The sequence below is a fragment of the Dunckerocampus dactyliophorus genome, chromosome 5 (genome assembly GCF_027744805.1).
Source record: "Dunckerocampus dactyliophorus isolate RoL2022-P2 chromosome 5, RoL_Ddac_1.1, whole genome shotgun sequence".
Lineage (NCBI taxonomy): Eukaryota > Metazoa > Chordata > Actinopteri > Syngnathiformes > Syngnathidae > Dunckerocampus > Dunckerocampus dactyliophorus.
The window spans coordinates 22,413,421-22,439,795 of NC_072823.1; the positions used below are offsets into that span (position 1 = coordinate 22,413,421).

At 45.6% G+C, this 26,375-nt stretch overlaps 2 protein-coding genes across 8 annotated transcripts in view; one reads left to right on the forward strand and one right to left on the reverse strand.

Annotated features, from left to right (window-relative positions):
* cttnbp2 (cortactin binding protein 2) overlaps positions 1 to 20,219 on the forward strand; it is a 67,284-nt gene extending 47,065 nt beyond the window's left edge. Inside the window, exons 4-24 of one of the 7 annotated variants that reach the window (XR_008570532.1) lie at positions 2,015 to 3,401; positions 4,584 to 4,847; positions 7,136 to 7,235; positions 7,332 to 7,482; positions 9,644 to 9,844; positions 9,937 to 10,054; positions 10,226 to 10,489; positions 10,572 to 10,667; positions 12,803 to 12,882; positions 13,084 to 13,170; positions 13,355 to 13,454; positions 13,542 to 13,697; positions 14,806 to 14,978; positions 15,156 to 15,334; positions 15,407 to 15,633; positions 15,722 to 15,883; positions 16,142 to 16,193; positions 17,936 to 18,038; positions 18,114 to 18,218; positions 18,939 to 19,035; positions 19,107 to 19,255. Coding sequence is in view for 6 of the 7 variants with exons in the window: in XM_054777797.1 (XP_054633772.1) it covers positions 2,015 to 3,401; positions 4,584 to 4,847; positions 7,136 to 7,235; positions 7,332 to 7,482; positions 9,644 to 9,844; positions 9,937 to 10,054; positions 10,226 to 10,489; positions 10,572 to 10,667; positions 12,803 to 12,882; positions 13,084 to 13,170; positions 13,355 to 13,454; positions 13,542 to 13,697; positions 14,806 to 14,978; positions 15,156 to 15,334; positions 15,407 to 15,633; positions 15,722 to 15,883; positions 16,142 to 16,193; positions 17,936 to 18,038; positions 18,114 to 18,218; positions 19,107 to 19,388 (4,287 nt within the window). In the remaining variant the exon portion in view is untranslated. Of the gene's footprint in view, positions 1 to 2,014; positions 3,402 to 4,583; positions 4,848 to 7,135; positions 7,236 to 7,331; positions 7,483 to 9,643; positions 9,845 to 9,936; positions 10,055 to 10,225; positions 10,490 to 10,571; positions 10,668 to 12,802; positions 12,883 to 13,083; positions 13,171 to 13,354; positions 13,455 to 13,541; positions 13,698 to 14,805; positions 14,979 to 15,155; positions 15,335 to 15,406; positions 15,634 to 15,721; positions 15,884 to 16,141; positions 16,194 to 17,935; positions 18,039 to 18,113; positions 18,219 to 18,938 lie in introns of those variants that run through there. The other 6 variants (XM_054777801.1, XM_054777797.1, XM_054777798.1 and 3 more) reach the window with 6 other exon arrangements.
* The window catches only part of cftr (CF transmembrane conductance regulator), a 33,880-nt gene continuing 25,552 nt past the window's right edge, over positions 18,048 to 26,375 (reverse strand). The window contains exons 22-27 of the mRNA XM_054777804.1: positions 24,747 to 24,974; positions 24,519 to 24,674; positions 24,030 to 24,119; positions 23,771 to 23,943; positions 23,597 to 23,702; positions 18,048 to 21,242 (exon numbers count right to left, since the gene is read on the reverse strand). Coding sequence (XP_054633779.1) covers positions 21,027 to 21,242; positions 23,597 to 23,702; positions 23,771 to 23,943; positions 24,030 to 24,119; positions 24,519 to 24,674; positions 24,747 to 24,974 — 969 coding nt within the window. The 3' untranslated portion in view covers positions 18,048 to 21,026. The remainder of the gene's footprint in view (positions 21,243 to 23,596; positions 23,703 to 23,770; positions 23,944 to 24,029; positions 24,120 to 24,518; positions 24,675 to 24,746; positions 24,975 to 26,375) is intronic.

The window sequence follows — 26,375 nt, forward strand, 5'->3', positions numbered from 1 at the left end:
ATGCAGTAGAACAAGGTCCACCCCTCTCGAGGAGTTTGGTTCCAGAACCCAAACTGTGGGTCGAGGTGAGTCCGACTATATCTAGTCAGAATCTCTCAACCTCTTGCACAAGTTCGGGCTCTTGGGACATGGAATGTCCCAAGAACCAGATGTGGGCGACGAAGACCAGGTCGCCCAGGCTCCCGCCCTTGACTGCCACCCAAAACACATTGCACTGGACGCTTATGCTTGCCCCTGCAGGTGGTGGGTCTACGGGGTGGAGATCCCGTGTGGCTTCTTCGGGCTGGGCTCGGCCGAGCCCCAAGGGTAAAGGCCCGAGCACCAGGCAGTTGCCTGCGAGCCCCTCCCCCGGGTCTTGCTCCTGGGTGAGGCCCCGGTATCCCACATCCGGGCGAGGTACGGTCCCTCCTCTTGTGTTTAATCATAAGGTCTTGGTCTGGTCCACTTCAGTCCTGAACTGCATCCTTACGTTGTCATAATTTTTCAGATGACAAGTTTAGGATTATTTGCCCTTAGCAGATGTGTGCGCTCTACTGATTGACATCTGTACTTTGAGTGCATTGTCATGCCTCAAATCCTGCTCTAAGTGTCCAAACTTCAATTATAATAGAAGTTACAATCGTTATTGATGCCACAGAGCTTCACTATGGATGGATGGAATGTCTCTGGGCTAACTTGGGTGGAACGTGATCGCTTCGCCAGCCGTTTGTGTTTTGCCTGCGCTGCCATCTTTTATTTATTTATAAAGTCTCCCGCTTTGTGTGTTTGCTGCCCAGTGTGTCAGCACATTATGCTGTTGGGAGGTACCACTCTGGCCTAGAACACATCTAATCTTCTCCCAATTATCAGCTAGTCGTGCCACCTCCTTCCGAGTAACAGCTGGCCTCCGCTTGTAAAGTCCTCACTCGTCCTCAGCATCAGCTGCCGATTATATTTGCTGTCTGATGCTTTGGAACAGGAGGGGGTTTATTTGGGACGGCAGCCTTGTTAGAGTGATGGAGCCCCGCTTAAGCCTTTCACCCCTCAGCCAAGCTATCACTGAGCTAACAATAGCTGCTGTGTTCCAATTATAGTGGGCCAAGTCATAGAAAATGAATTGACGTTTTTTCCCCGAGTGACTAAAATGCTTACACAAGCTCCCAAAACGTCATTCAAAGGTGCAGATCCTACATTTGAAGTTTCAGGCCCTGTCCACACGAACACAAAACTAAAATGTTATTCGTCCACATGGGATCACATCAGGAAATACATGTATTCCTGTCCACATGAAAATACTAAAACACGTCAACACGATGTGGTACATACACCAACCTTTATGTAGTGCAGTATTGTCCTACCACAGGAGAAGACACCTAGCATTTGCTGTGTACATACTCCAAGCAGATGCAGAAGTCCCAATAAAGTCATGAATTGATGTACCATAAACTGTTGTGTTTTCAACTGCATTAGAGAGACACAGGGATTCTTTTGTAATTGTTTCACCGAAGTAGAGGGTTTGCTGTCCACACGGAGAAGATTTTTCAGGATGTATCCACTCTTGAGAGTCGTTTTAAAAAAATGCTAGATTTGCACCTCCAAAATGTCGGTGGTGTGTGCACGCAAGGCTGAAACTTAAAAAAATAATTTCTGTGTGGACAGGGTCTCGGTCATTGCCGTTTGTAGTTGTAGTTTTAAACCTGCTGTCCTGGAGGGGCAGCGAGTTAAGGCTGCCATATGACAGTATGAACAGCACGCGTTTGAAATGCTTGCTACACCAAACGATCAGGCTAAAAGGGAAAGTGCCATCAAAGGTGATGTCACAACATTCACAAAGGGACTGATTCAAGTGACTGATCCAATTCACTCAAGGCAAAATGATGTACTGATGCAATTTACATTATTAATTTTTCTTCATCAAACATACTTAAATTTTCAGAACATGAAGATGGCATTTGAGAAATTTTATCTACCATCATTCGCGGGTGTAGACAGAGATGTCCATTCTAAGATGCATGTTTGTCTTGTCTCGTGCTAGCTGGAGATGGAAAAGCAACAGCTGCAGAACCTGGAGCAGGAACACCGCAAGCTGACGGCGCAGCTGAAAGATGAGCGAGAGAAGAACAAGCACATCGTCATGATGCTCGTGCGCGAGTGCAAGCAGCTGGCCACGCGTGTGGTGGAGGAATCGCAGCGCTTTGAAGAGCTTCAGGCACGACTGGACGAGGAGACCCGCTTGTCAGGCCGCCTGCAGGAGGAGCTGGGTGTCGAACGCCAGCGTAGCCAACAGATGGAGGCCAAGATGGAGAAGCAGCTGTCTGAGTTCGACACAGAGCGGGAACAACTGCGAGCTAGGCTGGGGCGTGAGGAGGCAGAGAGTCAGAATCTACGGCAGCAGGTGGATCAGCTCAGGACTGAACGGGGAGATGTAAAGGACGGCGCCGCTCCCGGCCAACCTGCTGTCAGCACCTGCACACCACCTACACCCACAGTTTCAGTGTCAGTGGCCACAGAACCCATCAGCTCTCGAACAGCTTCTTGCCAAACGGACCAGCCCCTCACTGAGGTGGAGGGTCCCAAGAAGACTCCACTCACCATACCCGTCAAACCTGCCCCAGGCCCGTACGCAGGTCTGAGCCTGCCAAAGACAGCCGGCAGGGGAATTGTCCACAGTAGCTCAGGAGGACTGACACAGGCCGAGAACGGCTCAGAGGCCCAATCCGGCCCCCACGGCATACCCAGTGGGGTCAGCCCACGGGTTCAGGCGGCTCGCTACAAGTTCCAGGAACAGGACCAAAACGGCACGGCCTCCCAGAGTCCTCCAGCTCGTGACCTCTCGCCAACCAACCGTGACAACTTTGCTGCCAAGCAACAAGCACGCCACACAGTCACCCAGGTCCTGTCACGCTTCACGAGCCCACCAGCAGGCGGGAGTGGACCACTACGGCCAGGCCTGCCTCATTCTGCCTCAGAGGGTGGACCTTTCCCCAGCCGCCTGAGCCATCCCATCGGCCTTAAGTCGCCTACAGTGGCCAGGATCGACAGGGGCAACCCTCCCCCAATCCCTCCCAAAAAACCTGGGCTCTCCCAGACACCCTCTCCTCCTCATCCGTCCATTAAGGGGGTGGGGGACAGCAGCCGCTCTCATGGGGCGGGGCTAAAACCAGCCACACCCCAGCTTCCGCCCAAACCCGCCTTGGACCTGGTACCAGCCCTGACGGCCTCTCAGGTGGGTGCATGCCCCTCCTATAGCTCTCCAGGGCCTGAGCAGCCGGCGTCAGCAGAATGCCCCCCTGTCATCACCCCTGCCACCGATGTTAGTAGCCCCTCTTCCATAAACCCCCTTCCCACCTCCCTCTCCATTAGTGCTCCATCCACCTGTAGCCCCCGCACCTCCACAGGCAGCCCCCTGGCAACAGCATCAGGTAAAGGGGATTCTCCAGTTCTTGCCACTGCCTCTCTTCCAGCTGTCTCTTTGTGGCGCCTAGCCCAGCCTAGTAGGGAATAGCATAGCATAGCATAGCATATCCCAGCCTAGTAGGGAATAGCATAGCATAGCCCAGCCTAGTAGGGAATAGCCTAGCACAGCCTAGCAAATGGATAGGGTCATAGACAGACTAGCCTCACGACAAGAAGTAGAGGTTGTTTTAATTTTAATTTCTCATCCTCCATCCTCTGGGGATGCTCTTTTTTTGCCACGTCAGCCTAGTGTTGTTGCTTGCAACCGCCAGATTAGTTTTAGCAGAAGAAGAAACATAAGAAGGTGCACTGAGACTTTTAATAGCTTCCTGTTCCTGTCCTCTCTGAAGCTGATGCCAGAGGCTGCTCATGCCTCCCTTTTTGCCTTTCAATCCTCCAGTTAGCATGTTGCCTTTATGCATGCACCCCTCATCTCCAGACTTCACATGAACCCCTCCTGTCCAATTAACCTGTCACCTTCTCCACTGTTTGTGTGCTTTTGACGTTAATTAAGCTGTTGTGTGTCCAGTACACGAGACATCTGGAAGATTACAACACAGGTCTCACTTTAAATCCTGACATCAGGTCACACGCTAAAAAAAAAACATGAGCAGGCATACTGTACATTTAATTTAATTTCCAACATTCCTATAGTTTCATTACCTTTTCAAATCATTTACCTTTTTTATATACTTCTTAATTTGTTTGGCATGCATGCGCTTATCATTTTTGCTAGTTAGCATAATTGGTCACGCTACATGCTGATTAGCTTTCTCATAGTTAATCAATAGTTAATTAACTTGAATTAAACTGAATCCATATTTAATATTGTTCAAAAAGTCCTGTTTCTTTTGTCTGGTTCTTTCTGTGACAAATGTGGTTACATTGCCTTCTCTCTCAGAACCAGCAGGGGCCGCCTCCCCTTTCTTCCTCAAGCACAGGTGTCAAACTGTAGGCCCGATTGCCACATTAGGCCCACTGCATCATTTTATGTGGCCCGTGAATGTGTGTTTTGTACTCAAGCGTTTTCTCTTCCCTCCTCCGCCTGCTCTGCCTCCTCCTACTCCTCAGCACTTCTAGTGTCGATCTCCTCCCTTTCCTCCTAGTTTAACCTGTGCCACCCCTGCTGCTCCTCCTCCCACTCACAGGCTGGTGTCCCTCCATAGTCCCCCCTCTTGGCGGTGGTGGGCCTGCCGCCCTGGACGGCGGGCGCCCCCGACTCCTCCTCCAAGCTGCTTCCCAGGGAAATGTCACTTTATTGTCAATGCTGCTTAACCAACCTGACCCAACCACAACCGCCGACACCCACTGCACCACTGCCATGGAGAACCAGCCCCCTCATGACGACCAAGACCACCTCAACCACAACCACACATCTGCCTTGTTTGCTGCTGCTCAGAATGGACATGCAGGTGTGTAACCACTGGTGGGGAGGGCACACCAGTTCACCCTCGTAGGGTGCTGATCAGCCGTTATCTTACTGATGGATGCCACTGACAGGCTTTATTGATTGGTTATTGTTCCAATCAAACCCACTTGACGGTGTGACGCTGTGACCTAACACTGTGACCATTGTGTGACATTGTAGTAGACAGCAACCATGTGACACACCACAACATTAAATTCAAACGTCAATCCACAGAATGCACACCACCCAAAAATGTCCATCTGACTTGTTCATCACAACCATCATGACACATTCCACCCAGTCCTGTAGGTGGAAGCCATGCAAATTGTATAGTGGGTGCATACAGCAAGCTTTTTTTTCAGCATAGCTCCATCTGCTTTGAAGTGGTGGGTCACTGCCCCACTTGTTCCCAAATCCCAACATGGTACTGAGTGCTTTTTGCAAATAAATATATATGAAAGCAAATGAATAAAAAGTATGTTGCTATATGATCCGTGTAGATCAAAGAGCATGTGAGAAAATTGGGTTAAAATTGGTTTGGGCACTGATACAGCTGCTTTCAAAGGCAACATCTGGCATTGTTGTTTGAGCTCAGTGAAACAGGATTTGTTTGTGCTTTAAAAAAAAAAAATTATAGTGAAGAGAAAATGAAAAGCAGATGCTCTACTCACTTGAAAGATAATCTAATGTTTCATTATGCAGCTGCTGCTAAGTCTTTTATGGAGGAACACAACATTTTGATGCAAGCTCAGTGAACTGAAAATGTTTAAACATTGTACTGTATGTGCAGATCTAGTATACAGTCAAACCTGTCTATAGCGGCCACTAAAGGGAAACGGCAAAAGTGGCTGCTATAGACAGGTTGGCAGCCATTTTGAATTTGTGCGCGCACATATTAACATGTCTGTGATTAGAAGCTTGTTGTGTTTGCAGATACATATACTGCTCAAAAAAAATAGAGGAACACTTCAAAAACACATCAGATCTAAGCTGGGGGGAAAATGATCTTGAATATGTTTCCTGATAATAAGTGGGTGATGTAGTAGTAACAAAATGATGCTACATAAATTGATAGAAATGAAAATGATCACCCTACAGAGGGGGGAAATCAAAGACACCCCAAAAATGAAAGTGAAAAAATGATGCAGCAGACTGGTCCATTTTGCCAAAATGTCATTGTAGCAACTCAAAATGATTCTCAGTAGTTTGTGTGGCCCCCACGTGCTTGTACGCATGCCTGACAACATCGGGGCATGTTCCTAATGAGACTACGGATGGTGTCCTGGGGGATCTCCTCCCAGATCTGGACCAGGGCATCAATGAGCTCCTGGACAGTCTGAGGAGCAACTTGGCGGTGCTGGATTGACCTAAACATAATGTCCCAGAGGTGTTCTATTGGGTTTAGGTCAGGTGAACGTGGGGGCCAGTCAATGGTATCAATTCCTTCATCCTCCAGGAACTACCTGCATACACTAGCCACATGAGTTCGGGCGTTGTCGTGGACCAGGAGGAACCCAGGTCCCACTGCACCAACGTAGGTTCTGACAATGGGTCCAAGGATTTTATCCCGATACCTAATAGCAGTCAGGGTGCCGTTATCTAACCTGTAGAGGTCTGTGAGTCCTTCCAGGGATATGCCTCCCCAGACCATCACTGACCCACCACCAAACCGGTCATGCTGAATGATGTTGCAGGCAGCATAACGTTCTCCACGGCATCTCCAGACCCTTTCACGTCTGTCGCATGTGCTCAGGTTGAACTTGCTCTCATCAGTGAAGAGCACAGGGCACCAGTGGTGTAGTTGCCAAGTCTGGTGGTCTATGGCAAATGCCAATCAAGCTCTACGGTGCTGGGCAGTGAGCACAGGGCCCACTACAGGACGTCGGGCCCTCAGGCCACCCTCATGAAGCCTGTTTCTGATTGTTTGGTCAGAAACATTCAGACCAGTGGCCTGCTGGAGATCATTTTGTAGGCCTCTGGCAGTGCTCATCCTGTTCCTCCTTTGCACAAAGGAGCAGATTTTTCAGTGGCCGGTATAGGCAGGTAGCCGTTATATACAGGTGGCCGCTAAGACAGGTTTGACTGTAGTTGGGGAAATCCGTGCTCCACTGAACACTTCCACCTATAGGACTGTAGTACAACAGCAATCTTTAGTTATCTTGTTCCATTGCATGCATGCCTTGGTCGAGGTCGCCTCTTGTTATAAATGTAATTGTTTTGTTACATTTTAGGAGGTTGTCGGTCATGATGATTTTTTACTCTTATTCTGACTTTATTTGATTTGTCTGTCAGAGTGCGTGAAGCTGCTGCTGTCTTCCGGTTCGCCCGCTGAAGTGTCCGACCAAAATGGATTTACACCATTGCACTTTGCTGCCGCCCACGGCCACAGCGGGTGAGCATAGACTGATCTCATGCTAACACACACATGTTCACATATTAAAGTATAATGTTTAGCATAATGAGACTAACATTGGTGTCCCACCTCCAGCTGCGTAGAGGCTCTGCTGGCTGCAGGAGCAGCTGTGGATGCGGCGGCGAGCGGCCTCCAAACCGCTCTCTTCTTGGCCAGCGAGGCAGGAAGGATTCACTGTGTCCAAATGCTGCTGAATGCTGGCGCTGACCGCTCCCGAACTGTCACAGTAAGTCTACATTTTAGTGGTGCAACGTTAGCATCTGAACATTATCTTCATAAAGGCTGAATTGGATCTGTTTAGGATGTGTATCTATTGTGTATGTCAGGGAAAGCAATGAATGAAAATGTTGACTTAGAGCCAGGTTCTCAAAGTCACCTGTTTACTGGCTTGCCTTAAAGCAATGTAGAAATAAAACCACCAAGGCAATTAGGTCAGCTAAAGTCAACCATTTCAACGACAAATTCTTATCCTGTGGCACTGACCCCAAGACGTTGTTGAATACAGTCAAGTCTATGGAAAACAAACTCACTTCTCTCCATCTACCCACCTCCATGAAATTTGGCGACACAATTGTCACTGATAAATCACACATGGCCTCGCTCCTCAACCAACATTTTGTCTATTCATCACAAGCCTTTACTGCCCCGGTTTCCAACGCTGCTCCATTACCAACCCCTCTTCCACCCAGTGATGTTTGCTTCTGGATTAAAATAAATCTGATGGCTATGATGGGTTTGAGCCCACATTGTTCTGTTCGTCTGTGTGCTTTCCCTTCTGACTGGAAATCTTCCACGGTCCTCCCTCCTTCTTTGCTGACTCTGCCTCAGACCCCACCTGCTACAGGCCATTATCCATCTTGCCCTGCCTGTTTTTGAGAGATTAATTACACAAACAGTAAACTCACTTAATCAACGCCAACCACATCTTGTCAGATTAGCAGTCAGGATTCGCAACTGGCCATTGTATTGTATCTACTTTATTTATCCCACAGCGGGGAAATTAACTTGTTACAGCAGCAAGCAAGCAAGATACGCAAGTAAAGAGTACAGTGTAAAGAATGCATAGTGACTACAACATGGTTCAGGTGGTGCAAGTGTTGTAGAGCCTGACAGCGGTCGGTATGAAGGACCTGCGGAACCTCTCCTTCTTACACCGTGGGTGTAACAGTCTGCTGCTGAAGGAGCTGCCCAGGGAAACAACAGTGTCATGTAGCGTGTGAGAGGTGTTGTCCATGGTGCATGTCAGCTTAGCCAACATCCTTCTCTCCCCCACTTCCTCCACGGAGTCCAGAGGACCGTCCAAGACAGAGCTCGCTCTCCTGATCAGCCTATTGATCCTGCTCCTGTCCCTGTCTGTGCTGCTCCCTCTCCAGCAGCCCACAGCATAGAAGATGGCTGAGGCCATTAATGAGGCCATGAATGCATCACCGCTACCCTCAAAGTCCTTGATGTCATCATCACCTCCATGGACAATAAACAGGTCTGCATTGCTGCTTTCTTGGATCTGGCAAAGGCCTTTGACTCAGTAGACCACAACATCCCCCTCCTCTCTAGCTCTAGCTCACTAGCATTGGCCTCTCTAAGAGTTGTATCAACTGGTTTGCAAGCTACCTCTATAACCGTGTTCAGCGAGTGAAGTCAGAAAATGTAGTGTCTGAGCCACTTAACACCTTTAAAGGTGTGCCATCGTACGCTCAACCTTGTACTCCATCTACATAAAAGATGTGACCAAGGCAATCGGTGCCTTATGCTGATGACACCATCATCTATTCATCTGGCCCTTCACTCCACTCTGCCACATCCACCCTTCAACTCAGCCTCACATCCATTGAGCAGTCTATTCATGGCCTTCACCTGTGTCTTAATTCAAAGATATTCAAATGTATGTTATTTGATTGGAAAATAGTGTTTACTTGATAAAATAAATAAAATAAAAATGCGAAATAAATAAATAAAAATGTTCAATTAATGGAAACAGTCAAAATTAGAATTATAAAGTTTTTTTTGCATAGTTTTTTATAGAACATAAACAGTAGTAGTCATCTCTAAACACACATTTCCAGTTCTCTCCTGGGTTCAGCTGATTGATTCTGATTCCCACTCATCGTTTTCCATGGCAACTAGAAGTGGCCCCAATGGTTGTCGTGGATGACAGTCCCCTATATATTTAGATGCAGGCTTTGTGTTACATTTGGCCTGCTTTCTTCGCACATTCCTGCAGCTGCTACAGTGTGGCAACCTCCTGCTTGGATCTATTTTTAACTCCCGGAAAATGATGGCCAAATGGGCGGAGTCAAACATAGCGATGTAACACTGAAAGGGGCGGTGAAAGTGGGTTAAGTGGAAAATCAATTCAAAATACATTTTTGCTGCTTTGTCCTCTGCAGGACGGCTGTACGTCTCTTCATGCTACAGTGCGCTCGGGACACGTGGACACGCTGCGTGTGCTCCTCTGTCACCCCAACACAGGTGACCCCACTGCGACCCTTGACCCCAACGTAGCTCATACACTGCCCGCCTCCCTCCTGAACCAGGCTAACACTGACGGATGGACGGCCGCGCACATGGCGGCTGCTCTGGGCCACAAGGTGACAAAATAAGATAAAGCTGTCATTCTCTGACAAGGAGCATACTCTTCTAATTGAGAAGATGCTCCTAATGATTTGGTACATGTGTTCAGGACTGTCTGGGGGTGCTGTTTAGCCACAGCGAGCAGGACATTGAGAGGAGAGATAAATGTAATCGAACCATTCATGATGTCGCCACAGATGACTGCAAAGATCTCCTTGAAAACCTCAGTGAGTGTTGAACAATTACAAAGATGTGCCTTAAACCAGCGGTCCCCAACCTTTCTGAGCCCACCCTGGCTAAAGTGTTTTGAAAGTCTTTTTTTTCCATCATTGCTTATCAATGTTTTCCCAGTGGTGGGGGACCCATGCTCTAAACTGCACTAATGCCGTCTCTTGCAGACCAGTACCGGGTCCTTGTACGCCTCAAGTATTCCGATGAGGGCGGAGCCATTGGTCCCATGTATGATGCTGTTGCTGATAAGCAGGTGAATGACATTCACTTGGTGCTGGGCAGAATGTCAGTGGGCCGCTCCATGCACTGGTCTCAGCTGAGCACCGCCATAGGCCACACCTTCACCGCCCACCTCCACATGGTGTGTGGGGAGGATGCACAGCGCCCCCTGCTGGGCCTCAGCCCAGCCAGCATCGCCTCCATCCTCATTGGTGAGAGAGCCACACCCCACCGATGCGTCCCTCCTTATCTTTTTCTTCTTCCTGTGGCCAATGCTTGTGTGTGGCATTCCAGGAGGGACTGAGTGGCAGCCGGGTCAGGAGCTTCCTGTCCTCCCCTGGGATCTGGTCCGAAAACCTCTTTGCCAGGTCATCACAGTGCGACTAAAAGGTAAAAAAAACACAATATATATACACACAACATTCAGTGTATGCAACAGTCAGTGTCTAATGAAAGCATGTCAGTCCAGACTTGTTTCATTGATTGTCGCATACAGATAAAATTGAAGGATTCCGGGAGGCACTGATACATTTTGTGCATTAATGGTGCTAACAATTCATCCATCCATCCATTTTCTATGCCGCTTCTCCTCATTAGGGTCACAGGGGCATGCTGGAGCCTATCCCAGCTGACTTTGGGCGAGAGGCGGGGTACACCCTGGACTGGTCGCCAGCCAATCGCAGGGCACATATAGACAAACAACCATTCACACTCACATTCATACCTATGGACAATTTAGAGTCGGCAATTAACCTAACATGCATGTTTTTGGAATGTGGGAGGAAACTGAACAAAACATCCACATCTTAGCTTTGTGTTATAGCTGACAAAGCAAATTAGTTAATTATTAGTTATTAGTGTAATATTTAATGTATCTTTTTAATGAATTCATTTTTGCCACGATTGGCCTCAGCCAATGTGCAGGATCCCAAAATGCCGAGGCAAGACAAGTCCGTGCAACCCAAGTTTATTTAACAAAAAGATGACTCACAAGGAGAAAAATACAAAAACACCAAAGGCAAGAAGTACAAGAACCATTGGGCCTAGCCACAGGGAAAAAATACTACAAAAACTGAAGGGGCTGCTATACGTGGAATACCGTAAATCACGGTGTATAAACCGCACCTTTGTTCCACCGGTAAGAAGCAAAAAATCGGGGTGCGGTTTATACACGATGACAGGTCTGTGACCAGACTGAAAAATAATATCAGACAACGCTTCTACAATGCTTCAGCGGAAGATCACTCTTACTACAAGCCCGGTCACAACGCCTGGACTTTGCTGTAGCGTTCCTCGTAACCGTTCACCGCCGTTTAACAGAAGTTGGCCCCCGTTAAGGCAACACCGTATCCGCTCGGCCACCGCTGATGGTCCCTCCTACCGCTCCGAAAGTTTTGCCGCACAAAATATTGTGAGCGGTGAGGAGCGGCCAATTTTCCGCCATAGCAAAGTTCATCACCGCTCCAACAACGCCCAGTCAAAGTTTGCCGCCGCTAGACGCAAGTTCGTGGACACTTGGGTCCGCTAGGCCAGAATTTGGCTATAAATACGGGGAGAAATTGACCAGAAGCCCATTTGGGAATAGCCGTATGTGGGTCAGACAGTTGCTTTGACTTTAGCGCCCTCTGCTGTACAGTTGCTGAAAATGCTTGTGTATGCAATTTCTTTCTAACTTATCTGACGGCGGCTGTCTTTATTTTCACACAGTGAAACAATCTCTATATACACTGAAGCTAACCTAAGCTTCCATTAAAACATTGCAGATTTACGGTGGCAGGGACAAAAACTAGAAAATAACGAATGCACAGCGGAACTAGCGGGCTGGCAAAAGTACAAGAACAAAAACTCTCTGCTGTGAACCACGCAGGAAACGAGGGGCTACGTATGAAACAAATGTCTCTGCTGAAACCTCGCAGGAGATATGATAGCCAAAGTACAACAGAAAACACCACTGCTGGAATAGCCAAGCAAGGACACAATACTCACAAGACACAGGGGGACCAGAACATTAACTCAAGTGGAAAAAACACAAGGCAAGGGTGAACGGAGATCAGGTGAGAAGCACGGAACAATCTGGCAACGAGTAGGCATGACAGATGTGCTCAGGTGACTCCTCCCAGGCAGTCGGTAGTGCGCTGCAACAAGACACAGACAGGCGGCAGCAAAGCAGCACTGCAGATTATGACAATTTTATTTGTACAATATGCTGAAGGCTAATCAATAATGAGCAGTGGGACGGAAATGGCTCATGGGCCGCACTTTGGATAACCCCATTGTACATTGAACCCGTTTTCCTTGACTTTTATCTCCTCCTGCAATTAAAAATAGTTTTAATGTAAAATTATTATACATGTTATTGTATAGGTTCGTAATTATCTACAGTTGTAGGCCATTTTCATCCTTCATCTTGACATTTTGCTGTGAATTTGGTTCATTTAAAGTAACACACGGCGCCCTCTAGGCAAACTGCAGGTTGCTGTCTTGTGATAAACTACAGTACTAGCATGTGTTTGTGTGTGTTACAGGCCTGTCCCAGTTGTGTCTGGATGAGTTAGCTCTGGAGTCCCTCTTCCCTCTGCCGGTGCTGCTTAACTACATCCGCTTGGTACACCCGCAAATTTTTTTTATCGATTTCATTATATTGTGTACCTAATAAAGTGGTGTGTGCATGCATGTGTGCGCTCCTGTGTGTGTGTTTTCACCATTGATGACAGCTAGGTTGATTCTTGTGTTTTTGTTTGATTCCTGCTTTGGCATATGCAGAGTAAGAAAAAGCTCATGTTGCATTTGATTGGTTCATGTTCAGGTGGAACAATATGGGAGTCTCGTTTTTCATGGAGCAGAGGGCAGTTGTCAGGACTACATCGCCTCTCTGCTTGCTCGCTGCATCAAGGTGTGTTATGGATAATGACGATGAAGAGTTATAAAATTTCAACATTTATTTCAACTGTTCGAAAATAAGGGGGCGTTATGAAAGGAGAGAGACGGGAAAGACCTGTTTTGTCATTATGTTCCAGCATAGTAGTGAATGTCTTCAGTTTCCATGACAACAGTTTTCCATCTCCTTCCTCCCTCAGTCTAAGCAGGAGGAGGGGGGCCAGGTCTGTGAGGTGATGAAGGTACAGGTGGAGCACAGTCTGAGCAAGGAGCAGCTGCTGGATACCTTGGTGTCCTGTGGTGAGATCTCACTGCTCACGCATCAGCATCATTTGCATCTCAGGCAGGATTTCACCTTCTCCTCTGTGTCCCCCCTTCCTGACCCAGGCTTCCTGGTGCCGGCGCCGGAGTCTCACCATGGGCGCTGTGTGGTGCTGCTGCTGCAGGGACTGGAAAAGGCAGCGTCGCTGTCAAGCTTGCTGGGGGACCTGTGCCACAGCTTGGACAACAGGAGCTCTGCCGCCCCGCTCATCCTCAGTGCAGGTACACCTCACAGCGAAGTCCATTTCCCTTTTACACTCTTTTATAGTTCTGTTGGCAGGTGTTGGAGCACACTTGCTGGCTTTACAGCTTGTCATTTGCTTCATAACAAAACAAAATGAAGTATATTATCATTCATTTGTTATGCTAGGTTTTTGTAGTTTATACTCCAAAACCAAAAGGGGCAGCACTTTAAATCTGAAATCTTCTGTTGGTCAGTGTCACCATCTATATTCAGTGTATTTTTAGTCAAAATTAGGAATGCACATAAAACAGACTAGGCAGTCATAGTTATAGTTTTACATGCAGAAAACTATTCTAAATGCATATAAGTACATATACATGATGAATGAAAGGGATAAAAGAACATTTAAGGTTACTTTTACCCTCACTGAAGATATGATTCTTAATGTAAGTGTTCCCAAAGACACAATTTAGTATCAGAACACCACACGAACACCACCTTCCTGTTTTGCCATGATTTATTTCTTGAATTCAATAGTGTTTCTCACCTCCATAAACCAAAATGGAGCCAAGCTTCAAGTGCCACAATTTTGATAAAGAAGGTGAAAAACTCTATTGAACTGAATTGAATTCAAGAAATAACTCAAACAAACATGAAAATGGTGTCCGTGTTGTGTCTCACTGCTGCATCATGCATTCGGGAACACTCACATCAAGAATTCATCTTCAGTGAAGGTAACCTTGCTCATTTATCCGTTTTACAGTATTCACATTTAGAATTATTTTATGCATGTAAAACTACAAAAACGTGTTTTATGTTAACATTTTTGAGAGTCACCAGCTAGCTGACTTCCGGTTGCTATTTTGTTAGCAAGCCTGCTTCTTTGTTAGACGCTAAGGACATTTTGTGATTAAAAATACATTCAGAACCAAGTTGGACTCACACAGTGTGTTAATAACACGACAAGACGCGCGCCATATTGCACACTAACCATAAAATGTACGTAAAATTTTTCCATTAACTGAAAAACATGCTAACTGGGGCGGATACTAACTGAGGTTCCACTGTATGCTCTTGAAACTCGCTGAAACATCCCTTGAATCAAATAAATAATTGGATAGTCCAAATCCATGTTTCTTTCTTCAGGTCCACATCGCTTCTGCGAACGTAGCTTCCTGATAGCCACCTTGTCAAAGCCCCGGCTCCAGGGCTCAGAGCTTCGCCTCCAGCAGCACTTCCGCTGGGTGACTCTCCGCTGGGACCAGGAACCTCTGCATGGCCTGCTGGGAAGACATCTACGCAGGAAGTTGCTGCACCAGGTCACTCTTTAACAACATCCAGGAAATAATCTAAATCATCTGTTTTAGGGTCAAATTATTGCCATCATAAAACCTTAATAAACAGATGAAGGCACTCATTTGTTGTGTTTACGTAGGATCTTATCACATTTTGTTTCCTACAAGTCACTCAAGGTCGCTCCTGTGTCTTTCCTCCAGACAGGAAGTGGCACATGGTCACCTGATGGCGCCATGGAGAAGTCGGTGGTGTGGATCAATCAAGTTTGGCAGCGGCTCAATGCCTGTCTGTCCCGTCTGGGAACCCACGAAGCATTGCTGGGTCCACAGCTTTTTCTGTCCTGCCCCGTCACTGCCAACAACACGCACACCATTGTCAGGTACGTGACGCCGCTCGCGGTCGTTCAAAAGCAACGTGTTTACTTGTGATGTTGACTTGTGTGCTCGCTCAGCTGGTTGGCTCGTCTGTGGAATGCCGTGGTGGTCCCACGCGTGGAGGAGGCCATTGTCTCTCGGGTAACAGCCAAGCGCTCATCCTCCACTTCCTCCTCCTCGCCATCGCAGAGGCCGTCGCCTAGCAACTGTGGGCTAAGTGCTGGTCAGCAGGCAGTGATGAAGGCTGCCCTCAGCATCCTGGTCAACAAAGCCGTCCTCCTGGGCTGCCCGCTTCCTCGTCATGGTGAGTAGGTGGGACCTCATGGCAGCAAGTGTGCTTGAATTACAAATGTATAATAATTTAAAATAAAACATGTATTCTGTGTCCATAGAAGTTGTGTTCAGGGGCGGAGCCTTCCCTCTGGCCACCATGAGCTCCTTTAAAGGCAGCGGCAGTGGCAGGAAGTGTCGTGACGGTGCCAAGTTGAGGCGATCCAACACCAGCCCTCGCAAGAAGGGAAGTCCAGCTTCCAGCTGGGGCTCCTTTCGAGAGGGTAAGACAGGGGAAAAGGTCATCCATAAACCACACTTTTACTCATCTGTGGAGCATCTTGTACAGTAGTTATTTAAATAATAATATGTTTGATAAATGCTATTAAACCACAAGAAAGCCGCACAACTTCAAATTAAACAAGATTGTATTACGCATAAATATACTGTACATATCATAATAGTACATATTATTGTTAACCATAATGTGGTTCTTTTAAATGATATCAGCACATTATGAATATATTCAAATGTGTTTGCAGGCTCAGTATCCACCACTGACGTCAGCTGCATTGCTAATGGCAAAATATACAGGTTTGTACTTACTGGTACTATGATTAAGTATAAGCAGTATTATTGTAACTACTTGTAATACTAGTCAGTTATACAAATGCTTATTGTATACTTACTCAATGTTTATTTTGTGTACCTAATGAAGTGGCCACAGCATGTATGCACTATAGTACACCGTGTGCACAATTATTAGGCAAGTCAGTATTTTGACTATATTCTCATTTTTAATGCATATTTTCCAACCACAAGCTGAATAAACTTGAATGCCTATTGGGTTTAAGCATACCAGGTGATGTGCATGGGTGTACTGAGGGAGGGTGTGGCCTTTGGAGATCAACACCCTTTATTAGGTGTGCACAATTATTAGGCAGCTTCTTTTCATCTGCCAAAATGGGCCAGAAAAGAGATTTAACAGACTCTGACAAGTCAAGAACTGTACAACATCTTTCACAGGGATGCAGCACTCTTGAAATTGCAGAAATCGCCAAGATATTAGGACGTGACCGTAGAACCATATAATGTTTGTTCCAAGTGCACAAAAAGGTCGCAAGAAACGTGTCGAGAGAAAAACATGCAAAATAACTGCCAAATATGTGAGAAAAATCAAAAGTGAAGCTCCCAGGAACCCATTATCCTCCAGTGCTGTCATATTCCAGAACTGTGATCTACCTGGAATGTCCAGAAGTACGGTACATGGTGTTCAGTGCTCAGAGACATGGCCAAGATAAGAGGCTGAAACCCGACCACCACTGAACAATACACACAAGTTGAAAGGCTATGACTTGGCCAAGAAATATCTGAAAACAAATTTGTCCAAAGTTTTATGGACTGATGAGATGAGAGTGACTCTTGATGGACCAGAGGGATGGGCCCGTGGCTGCATCAGCAATGTGGAAGAGAGCTCCACTCCAACTCAGACTCCAGCAAGGTGGAGGTGGGGCACTGGTAAGGGCTGGAATTGTTAAAAGATGAGCTTGTTGGACCTTCTCAGGTTGAAGATGGACTCAACTCCCAAACCTACTGCCACTTTTTTTCACACAGTGGTACAGGAAAAAGTGTGCATCTTTCAAGAAGACCATGATTTTTATGCAGGACAAAGCTCCATCTCATGCATCCAAGTACTCCACTGCGTGGCTAGCTAGTAATGGTCTTCAAAAATAAGAAAAAAAATAAAATGACCTCCTTGCTCACCTAAAACCTATTTAATACTTGTGGGCCCTTAAACGTAAGATTTATAGTGAAGAAAAAAGGTACACCTCTCTGAACAGTGTCTGGGAGGCTTTGGTTGTTGCTACACAAGAAGTTGATGGTCAGATGATCAAGAAACTGACAGACTCCATGGATGGAATGGTTTTCCATGTTATTGAAAAGAAGCGTGGCCACATTGGTCTGATTTATTTTTGGAAATGTCAGAAATATTTATTTGTAAAGCTTGTGTTGTTTGTCTATCATTCTGACTTTAAAAAATTAAAGTAGCAAGATGGGAATATTTTTGTTTTTCTTTGAGTTGCACACTAATAGTTGCCTAATAATCGTGCACACAGAGATATTCTCAACAAAAGCCAAAACCTCACGTTCACTTCCTTAAATATTCAAGTTTGAGGTTTAACATTTTGGATTGACCAAGAGCACTGTTGTTAAATAATAAAACTAATCATCAATAATGCAAATTGCCTTGTTAATTGTGGACGCAGTGTAGAGTAATAGAAGTGCTCAGAGCAGCCAGCAGGGGGCAGTGTTGATGGACGTGTATTTGTCCGCAGGGAGTCTTCCTCTGGTTTGTCTTTATTCTGTGACGACGAGACAGACTTGATCAGAGAGCTGCAGTCCATGTGTTCTAGCCGGTCAGAACCAGACATAAGACAGGTACAGTACATCTTGTTCCTTTTCAGCTTCCACCTGCGTCCACATCCGCATCATCACAGTAGTCCATGTTCACAGATCTCTGTGTCCAAAGACGACGTAATTGTGTTCACGAGAGAGCCTGCTGGAGGTCCACCCCCAGTGCCAGAGCAAGAAGTAGCTGTCGGCCAAGCAGCTCAGACGGTGAGAAGCAAGAAATCTAGAACGTTCTACAATATAACATTTATCCCTCTCGAACCTCACTGTTTTATGATTGAGGGCTCTACAAATATTTAATGTATCCATAATGTCTTCTTTACCGTACCACTTTCGCTAATATATGCAATAACGCCAATAGACTACGCGTGCAGAGGCTGCCCCCTGTTGGCCAGTGTTATGCATTACAATGGTGCATGCAGCATGAAGTGTTGGGAAATTGCGAAAGTGGCTCAACAAACACGGGCTTTGTGCTCAAGATGCAAAACCTAACTTCCCCAAACAAAGTTAAACAGTACCATGATGGTGGTTATCAACTTACTTTGCCAAGTCCGATTCTCAGCTTGGTGCCCAGTGTGCATCACATTATTCTCCTTCTGCGCAAAAACCACGCGATCTCAGCCGCTGTATTTTACACAAGATGAGCAAGTAATTATTATGGAGCATTATGAAGAGTTCAAAAAGATTATCACTGCTAAAAGCAACACAGGACCGCTGGCAAAATAATGTGTAAATGCGCAAGTTAACACTTACTATACTAACGGTACCCTGTGTCACGAGACACAGATGAGGCGATACACCAGATTGGATCTACGAGACGAGATTTTAGCATTACTTTTAAGAAAAGTACAATGGAAAAATATTTGAAAATTATGACAATATGTTGTATGTACTAATTTGTACTAATGTACTAATTTCATTGTACAGGCAAGCCTGGCTTTAGACTCAACACACTTCTAACACGCTAACCTCGCTTTGCAGTATACCCCAGAGGTGATTTGTAGGTGTTTCTACAGCCCATGCAGTAAGTGGCGTGCTTTTCAACACTTCAAACACTCTTCACATCACTTTTCTTTTCTTCTCTTCTTCGCTCAGGCAGCCGTACAGAGTAGCGAGCGCCGGTCAGGCCCTCGCGTCAAATCTCAGCTCCCCGTCCCCAGCAGAGGGCAGCAGCCTCGGCCTGCAGCGGTCAGTAACAACAACAACAACAACAGCCGTAACAACAACAACAACAAGAATAGCAGCAGCAAGCACATGCCTGCCAGCTACAGCAGAACCAGCAGCAAACCAAGGGTGGTACCAAACAGCAGCAGCAGCATGAAGAGCCAATCACCTGAGGACATTTGGGTCCTTCATGACAACAACAACAATAAGTAGACACACCCACTGCCCACCCCTTATATGAACAACCAATCACATGAGGACACTTGGGCGTCAAAAAATCCCCCCCCCCCCCTCGGCACCAGTAGGAGGAGCCAACCACATGAGGATGTTTGGGACACACAAAAACACAATACTTCCCCATGCCCCGCCCCCTCGCTCCAGGATGTAAAGACTGGCTTCCCTAGACAACCTTTGACCTTTGCTCTTTGTACTTGTGATGTTCCGCTGTGCTGCAGTTGTGTACTTGGGGACCAGCGTGTTGTTCTAGAAGCTTGATGTCTAATTTTTTGATGGTTACTTTGCTGGTGGCTCCTGTTGTTGCAGCGGCAGCCACCAGAGGGCGCTGCCAACTAGGAAGGGTATTTTAGTCTTTCTATGCTCTGGGGTGCTTTGACCACAATCAGGGTTTTAGTGTAAATAGGAAGTAGTTAGTGCTCGCAAGCTCGTGCACGTGATGATGATGATGTTGTACAGTGATAAAGACCTCCACGCTGAAAGACTTTTAAAAAAACAAGTGTTTGTAAAGCCGTCACTTGTTTCAAAGTGGGGGGGGGGGCAATAGATTGTAGATGCCCTTTGTCTACCTTAAGCCATATTACAACATCCCCCGTCCCCCATACTCTAACGCCCCTTCACGCGTCCCATCAATCACTGTGTTCTAGGTATGCTTTTTTCTGAAGGCTTTATTTTCTGTTTATAAATCGATATAAATATAACATCTATACATATGTACAGAAGAGACTATAGTCCTGTTTCAGATGTGTGTTTTAAAAAGTTGTCTTTCAAGCACAAAAACAATAAAATCTTAAAAAGTCTTTTTAAAAATTGTTCCTTTATTGTGAAGGGCCAATTATGTCTGCAAATTTTACTCTAGTATTTACTTTGACTTTTTTTCTTGCAATAAAAACAAATGCATATACATTGGCATATATAGAAGCATATATTTGAATGAAAAATGTTTCTCCAAAGTTATAAATAAAACAAATGAAAAAAGACATTTAAAGATAAAAGGGAAATACTCAATGCTAGATTTTTGAGTAAAAATCCTACCTAGTATTAATCCTGACATTTATTTTGTGTTTATTTCCTAATGTTTGCATGTAGCTCCTGACTGAATTGACGTGAACATCGTAGCCACCATGTTTGTAGTCCTTATATCCACAACAGAAGCACGTGACCACAAAGAACTTGTCAAAATCTTCCATTTTACTGTAAATACGGTTGATTGAGCAAAGACATTTATACGTTTATGTTCCTATGATGTAACAAACAGTTCAATTGTTGGTTGAAAACATCACAGTTGCACATCCAGGTACCTTTGACTAAAACTACTAAGTATTATTGCGTTACAAAGGAGCGGCGTTCCTCACACGTCACCAAATGTTTCCACTTGAAGAGGGAAAGAGGAATTACTGGCTTTTGCAACTCATCTTCATCGACTGAGTACCTCAGCGCGTCTCTAAAGTGCTTCAAGGTCACGCGTGTGTGTGTGTGTGTGTGTGTGTGTGTGAGACAAAATCATCATGTTAACAACATTTGCAGGCTTCAGCAACCACCTGCAGCAAAAATACATTTTCTCTCTCGTCCTTATGTGTGTGTGTGTGTGTGTGTGTGTGTGTGTGTGTGTGTGTGTTACAGCCGCGTGTCCAGGACGTCGTCCTCGGCCTCCTCAGGCAGGGAGGAAATCTTGGCGCTCTGTGGCGCCGCCCTCTTGCTGGAATTGAGGCGGTGTAGCGAGGGTCCCAAGCGAAGGCGGTCCGAGGGGCTCATGGCCTGCTTCAAGTGACTGGTCTCGTTCAGCAGCTTGTGGATGGACTCGTACGTCTTCATGGAGCTGCCCTCGATCATCTGACGAGGTCAAAGGTAACTTTTTCAAAACATATCTTCCAGGAGTCCAGCCAATTACTACCATTTTTTTCTCCAAATGAGTCTCTGAGTATAAATTACTCTTTCATGTACCAAATATCCAGATATAATATAAAGGAAGATGTCTCACTCATTAGCTATTTCCATTCTTTTTTATCAGTTAAAAAGGTTTTTAATAGTTTTTTTTAATAGAAAGATATATTTTACATCTTATTCCTCTCAGATTTTTGTACAGTGTATTTTTAAATAAAGGTTTATCTGCAATGATTCAATACAAGACATCTCACTCCTTTGGATTTATTCTTACTAATGAAAGAAGCTCTTAATTTAATCAACTTTTTAATTAGATTTTAAAAATAAGAATTCACTTTCTTTAATAGTTTTAACTGAGGAAAGATGTCTTACCGCTCTCAATTTAATTTCTTTAATTCATTATAGAAGAAAGATGTCTCACGATAATTTCCTAGCGAGATTTCTTTTTTATTAGTATTTGAAGAATTTTATTGATATTCATTTTAAATACATATTTTTTTTACATCTTACTCCATTCAATTAAGATTTATTCTTATATTTTTTAAAGGAAGGTAGCTGTTTATTTTCATTGAGTCAATAAATGAAGAAGGATGTTTGACTCCATCCATCCATCCATCCATCCATCCATCCATCCATCCATCCATCCATCCATCCATCCATTTTCTTCTGCTTATCCGAGTCCGGGTCGCAGGTGCAGCAGTCTCAGTAGAGAAATCACAACTTTCTGGCCTCCGGCCACCTCTCCCAGTTCCAATGGGAGGACACCAAGGCGTTCCCAGGCCAGCTGTGAGACATAACCCCTCCATCGTGTTCTAGGTCTGCCCCGGGACCTTCTCCTGGCTGGGTATGCCCGGAAAACTTCACCAGGGAGGCGTCTGGGAGCCACCTCACCTGAGTCCTCTCGATGTGACGGAGTAGCTGTAGTAATCGGAGTGCTTCCCGGATGACAGAGCTCCTCACCCTATCTCTGAGGGTGAGTCCAGCCACCCAACAGAGGAAACCAATTTCGGCCTCTTGTATCCTTGATTTTGTTCTTTCGGTCATGACCCAAAGCGCATGACCATAGGTGAGGGTGGGAACATTCACTGACCGGAAAATTGAGAGCTCTGCCTTCCGGCTGAGCTCTCTCCTCACAGCAGACGCTGCGCCAATGTCGAGCTCACGCTCCAGCTTTCCCTCACTCGCAAACACCCGAGATTGAACTCTTCCACCTGGGGCAAGACGTCACTTCCAACACAGAGCATGCAATCCACCCTTTTCCCAGTGAGAACCATCAGGCCCACATCGTCTGTGAATAGCAGAGACGAGATTCTATGGCCCTCAAACTGGACGCGTCGACGCCTCGGCTGCGCCTAGAAACTCTGTCCATGAAAATTCTGAACAGAATTGGTGTCAAACGGCAGCCTTGGCGCACTAACAGTCACAGGGAATAGGCTCGACTTACTGTTGGCAATGCGAACCAAGCTCCTGCTCCGGTTGTACGAGGACTGAATGGCACGTAGTAGCATGCTACCAGAACACCCCCACAGGACACCGTGAGGGACACGGTCGAACTCCCATGCACACTCCAGTAACCTTGCAAGGGTGTAGAGCCGATCCAGTGTTCCGTGACTGGGACGAAAACCACATTGCACCTCCTGCAGCTGAGGTTCGACTAACGGTCCTACCCTTCTCTCCAGCACCCTGGAATACACTTTCCCAGGGAGGCTGAGGAGTGTGATCCCCCTATAGCTGGAAGACCACCCCGATCTGCCAATCCAGAGGTACTGGTCCCGACTTCCATGCAATGTTGAAGAGACGTGTATAAGATCCATCCAGAATATGTTTGACTCCTCGGAATTTTAAATGTTTTTTTTTTTATCAATGAGAGAAGGAAGATCTCACACACACATCCATTCTATTACGTTTTTAAAAATGCTAATTCACTCCTCAACCTCTATATAAATAAATATATAAATGAAATACTAAATAAATCAATGAAAGAAAGATGTGAGGTCACACTCCTTAGCAACTTTCATCCATTTTTAATACAATTTTTCAACAGAATTCATTGCCTTTAATTGTTTTATTTAACTGAGGAAAGAAGTCTCACTGCTCTCAGTTCAATGTTTTAATTCACAAAAGATGTCCCACTCCTTACTTTAATACATTTTGAAATGATCATTTACTCTTAAGCATCTTTCTTAGGCGTCTTTTCTTGATTTTCTTACTTACTGTATATACTTCATTACTTTTTAAGTGTCACTTCTGAGCTACTTTGTTGTTTAAAAAACAAAAGTTACGTTGAAAAGAGAAGCTCTCACCAGGAATGACTGACACTCCAGCAGAGGTTCCACTCGATGTTCCGACAGGATGACGGTGCAGCCTGAGAAGGCCTGCTTCAGTGTCTTCCGGAGGACCTGCAGAGTTCTGAGGACACACAAGGGAATGATTGTGCTGAACGTAGGACAGTGGAGGTGGACGTTGTGGTTGCGTACATGGGGTCCAGGTAGGCGGAGGGCTCGTCCAGCAGGAGAATGCGGGCCTTGCTGAGGATGGAGCGAGCCAAACACATCAGCTGCTTGTGGCCGTTACTCAGCACGTTGCCGCCGTCCTCCAGCTGGAAGTCCAATTTGTCCGGGAACTGCTCGATCACTGACTTCAGGCCCACCTGACCACACACACACACACACACACACACACAAACACTGGGACTTGTGACCTACTCCTAATGTATCAAGATGGCAGTGCTCTGACCTCCTCAGCGACCCTCCACAGCTCGTCATCACTGTAGCGTCCATGAGGGTCCAAGTTCATGCGAAATGTTCCAGTGAGGATGAAAACTTTCTGTAGAATAGAAACAACCAGCAGTCGAAGGATTGTGTTCTTTTCACTTGTGTTTTTATAAAACGCACATCTTGAAAGTACTGCGGAATGCGTTAAATAATCCAAAATGTGTTTTTGCATGATTACTTCCTCCCGTGGCGTTATTTTAAAAACACAAACGCACATTTGGGACGTGCTCATCAAGCTCTTTCATGATCCCTAACCCGTACGAGACTGGACGAGTTCATGGGGTTTGGGCCAAAATGATTTTTGACCTGATTCAAATTGCTAAGAACCAGGAGCGAAACTTCTGCCTTTGTTGCCTGCTGATGTATCTAAATTTAATTCAATTGAGAAAACGTTGTTTTTGTCCCCGGGGGGCGACGGTACTTAAAAAGGTTCTGGAAGTTTTCCACAGACCTGTGGCACCACCCCAAAGGCCTTCCTCCACGTATGCAGGGAAACAGAGCTCCAGGAGACGCCGTCCACACAGATGTCCCCGTCAGTGGAGGCCAGACGCAGCAGAGCTGAGAACAGAGTGCTCTTGCCTGAACCTGTGCGACCCAGCAGACCCACCTGGCAGAGCAAAATACACGTAGATTTACAATCGGTAAATCTTGCTGCGCTATGCCATGCGTCCACACTCACGCTCTGCCCGCCGTCCACCGAGAAGCTGATGTCACTGAGGACGGAGCGTCCGGCCTCCGTGTACTTGACAGTGAGGCCCTTCACGTCCATTTGACCTCTGTTGGGCCAACAGTCGTGAGCGTGGGGGTTGTCAATGACGAGGTCACCTCCTCCTTTGCCTCCTTTGCACGGCAACGCCTCCTCTGAAGGAAGGTCGATGAACTTGAACACTCGGTCCACCGAACGCATCTGAGCGACAGGATGGATAGCACTTAACTTCTTTTAACGCTTTCATGCGAAAAATGTCAAATTTTTTTTTTTTTTTTTTTTTTTTTTACAAAAATCTGCATTTAATTTAATAGAACTTTTGATTTGACATTGTAACGTTTACAGTGGTTCACTCCTTGACGCTAAAGTCAAATCCAAGCTTAGATACATGAAATCAAGGCAAAAAAACTAAACTAAACATATTTTGATGACTACGTTAGACCAATTTTCCTGTCTTAAATAACATATACTAAAATGTGATATATACTTCTAAAAATAAGCACAATCATCTGCCAGCACAAGAAAATGTAAACTGTTAAAATGCTTGAAACAATAGCTAGTTTAAATGATTACTTTACATCATCATTTGTTCTTAAGCCTGTTTTATATTTATTTTATTTTTTAAATGGAAAGTTAAGTTACCTTTATTACTGATAACTAATCAAAATAATCTGTATTATACAATATGTTGTACTACTTATTCAAAGCAAATTGGTCTAACATGGTGAGAAAAACTATCCTATTAGTCAAGAATATAATGACTTAATAATAATAATAATAACAATATGGCCGAGTGGTTAGCATGTTGGCCACACAGTCAGGAGATCGGGAAGATCTGGGTTCGAATCTCTGTGTGGAGTTTGCATGTTCTCCCGGTGCGTGTGTGGGTTTTCTCCGGGTACTCCGGTTTCCTCCCACATTCCAAAAACATGCATGTTAGGTTAATTGGAGACTCTAAATTGTCCATAGGTATGAATGTGAGTGTGAATGGTTGTTTGTCTATATGTGCCCTGCGATTGGCTGGCGACCAGTCCAGGGTGTACCCCGCCTCTCGCCCGAAGTCAGCTGGAATAGGCTCCAGCATGCCCACGACCCTAGTGAGGATAAGCGGCATAGAAGATGAATGGATGGACATTTTTCAGCTCGATTTCAGACATTGAATCTTTCTGCAGTGTCTCGACATTTTTTAAATAACAATCTTAATTGTCTTACAAGTGTACGAATGAGTTAACCAGAGTAATCACGAAGATGTGCAAACAAATACAGTATTAACCGTCAACGACCTGTCAACCTCTGCGTTTGAAAATAAGGCAAATTTTCCGGAAATTCCACCTGACCTGACTGCCCACTGTGCCGATGCGCTGCACCATTGCCCTCGAAGATTGCTGTCGCTACATTGTCGTTCCATGGATACTGTAACTAATGTCACCTGCAGTACTGGAATGACGTGGAAGAAGGGAAAAATATGGAAGTTTCCCAGGGGAAAGCAGGGGGGTTGACAGGTATGCGTGAAGGTGTGCCATGTCATTTCCTTTTATTAACAATCTTAACTGTCTAACTAATGTAAAATGAAGTTAACTCGTGTTAATAGTTCAAGTGTGT